Raw genomic sequence first — 3,064 nt, 5'->3', positions numbered from 1 at the left:
CGAAGTACAACATGATTTATTCTTTGAGTCTTTCAAAACAATCAAAATAATATTCAAACTCATGCTATTAAAATTTTATACCTTCTTCCATTTAAGAAGTTTTGTATAGCATGTCATATTCAACCAATAGTAGTATATGTCTTCGGTTCCTGATAATTGTTAGTGACTGAACACTATTTCATTCTAAATCATAAAATATTTTAGAAAATACATACCTGATTTTATGCATATAATACTTTGATCTTCATAACGAGATCAACCAAAATATGAGCTAAAGAAAAACAAGAACTCACTCTCAATTAGATAGAGACTCGTGCTGATAACGTGTTATAAAATCAAGCTCATGGCAATATAAATATAAAGAGATGAAGACAAGAGAAGTAAGATGGAAGATAAGACTTTCTTCTTATTCAAGTGTGTACTTCAAATGGTGAGTGATGTCTCTATTTATAGTGTTGAGATATCACTCCCAAAGGTCACCAAATTAATAGATACATGTTTATCCATAGAGGATCGTATCACCTTGGAAATATACATACATGAATACAAGTAATTTATGAAAATCCAATGGACAATCCACTTAATTAGTTCAATGGATTTGTAACAAGTATCAAAAATGAAAAGACAAAAAAAGTTATTATAAGAAAAAAAAATGACAAGAAAATAATTCTAAAAGAAAGAATTGGAGAATAATTGTTATGTCATTATTCACTAGACGGCTAAGTAAGAGCCAATTTTTTAAAAAAGGGGGAAGTACATGTAACTTTATTTCGTTTTGTTATTTAAGGAATGAAAAAGGGCGTTTGTGCTCCAGTATTGTTTAAACTTAAGTATAATGTTTAAAAAAACGAATCATTTCGTATTATTAGATCATTATATAATATATTTAATATAATTTATAAGTTTATGTGTGCATTATTATGCCTTAACTTTATGATATGAAAATAGAGAAATTTTTTTCAATAGTTAATAGACCCTCATTCCAAACAAAATGTTTCAAAATAAATTTAAAAAGGAAATAGTTTAAGTTAAATTATTATAACTTTTGAAAATTATAATTCTTAAATAAAGATGATATATATTATCACGTAAATCAAAATAAGATTATAAAAATAATAAAATAAATAATAATAATTTTTTTAATGTTATATAGTGTTCTATATAAAAGAAATAATATTTCTTAATAAAAAAAATATGACAGATTTTTTATAAATAAACTTAAAAAAACATGACATGTAAATAGAGACATAGAAAGTAGTACTTGATAGAGAATAGAGACCAAAAGGGATATGTAATCTGCAAAAGTAAAATAAAAAAATAGAAGCTCATTTCACTTTTGTCTTATGTATATAAAAACCATATGATATATAATATAGAAGTACTAAAGGTAGGTAAAAAGAAACCAAAAAGAACATTAAAGCTGGTAATAATAGGTTAGAATTATTTTCTTTTCTTTATATAATAAAATATTTAAAGGTAGCTTGGCATGATAGGCAAATGTAGATTGTAGATAACACTAAGATAAAAGTTTAAATCTTTGAGATAAGTTATAAATATTATTGTTTAAGTAATTTATATTTGGTTTGTTAAATAAAATAATTAAAATGTCAAAATACATTTGAGGTCTTTCAAATCTTTTTATGAATAAATGATTTTTTCTTATGAATTATGTGATGTATGCTATTTACTAAATATAAAATTAATCAATATTAATTGATAAAAATAAATATTAAAATAATTATTTCAAATAATCAATTTAAAAATAACTTATTGGCCAGAGACAAAAAAGGCGGGGAAACTAACTGGGGAGAAAAATAATGCTTTTTTTTTATCAGCCTATTTTTAAAAAATAGTGCTACTTTAATTATTAATATGGAAAAGGATCAAAATTACCCCTCAACTTTGTTTAGCAAGTTATTTTTATCCTGCCGTCAATAAATTTAATAAATATAATCATCGTTGGATGGAAAGCCCCAAATCAATTATAATTATCCAATTTTACTTTAACTACCCTATTTTAACCTAACCCAGCCCACTTTATAATATAACTTATTCTTTTACCTAAATCAAATATTCCCGCCACCAACATAGCCACCACTCCTTCCAAGATTTCCTTCCTCTCCACCGCCGAAAACAACAAACATCATTCTTCTTATTGTTCATCAAATCTCAAGATCTGTAACAAATAATTCAACAAACATTCAACATGAAAGGTAGAAAGTGTAAAGAAGCTCTTTCAACAAATTTATTAGTTTGTTACTTGTGCATGACGAATCAAAGTAAGACAGAAATCGAAATCATGTAAGATCAAGAATTGACAATCAGTAATGGAAGAAATAATGTAAAATCAAATTTGGCAATCAATAGTGGAAGAGATTGATAACTTAACATGTTAAGAAGCGAAAAAATAAAGAAAAAATTAAAGTAAGACATACTGCCCCCACGCCATTCCTAATGGTTAACTTAGTCTTACTACGATTCTAAGACGTTATGTGTAACAACCCATTTAGTCAGTTTAAGCACTAGAACTTTTTCTTTGATAAAATACTTTCCGATAGACTACCGGGTCTTTGAAATTCGGACATGGGCCATCTTTTTTATTATTTTGGTTTCTTAAGCACTCTTAGACTTGGTGATTTGAAAATAGATGTCCTTGATGTGATGACTATCAGATTTTGGGATAATAAATATTAAACTTAGAAACTTATTTAAATTAGTTACTTAGGGCCCGTTTGGATGGGCTTAATAAAAGCAGCTTTAAAAAAGTACTTTTGAAAGTGCTGAAACTTATTTTTAAAATAAGCAGTTATGCGTTTGGATAAAAGTGCTGAAGTTAAAAAAAAGTTGTTGATGTGTTTGGCAAATAAGTGCTGATAAACAGCTTTTTAAATCAAAATGTCTAAAATACCCTTAAAAGTTGTTAACATAATAAAAGTTAATTAATGTATATTTTACAGCCATATTATATTTTACTATCATTCACATATTTCTTTCTCATCACAAATTATTTATAAGAGGAATATAAACTTATTATAGATTTTAAAGATATATAATTTGAATAGAT

General features: G+C 25.8%; 1 protein-coding gene across 1 annotated transcript in view; it reads right to left on the bottom strand.

Moving 5' to 3' along the window:
- Nucleotides 1-2,147, bottom strand: part of LOC107003824 — an 8,366-nt gene extending 6,219 nt beyond the window's left edge. Inside the window, exon 1 of the mRNA XM_015202095.1 lies at nt 2,088-2,147. Within this exon, the coding sequence (XP_015057581.1) occupies nt 2,088-2,147 (60 nt within the window). The remainder of the gene's footprint in view (nt 1-2,087) is intronic.
- Nucleotides 2,148-3,064: the final 917 nt, after the last annotated feature.

Source organism: Solanum pennellii, chromosome 11, assembly GCF_001406875.1.
Source record: "Solanum pennellii chromosome 11, SPENNV200".
Lineage (NCBI taxonomy): Eukaryota > Viridiplantae > Streptophyta > Magnoliopsida > Solanales > Solanaceae > Solanum > Solanum pennellii.
Note: the sequence above shows the minus strand (reverse complement) of the source record. Positions and strands in the feature narration are given on the sequence as shown.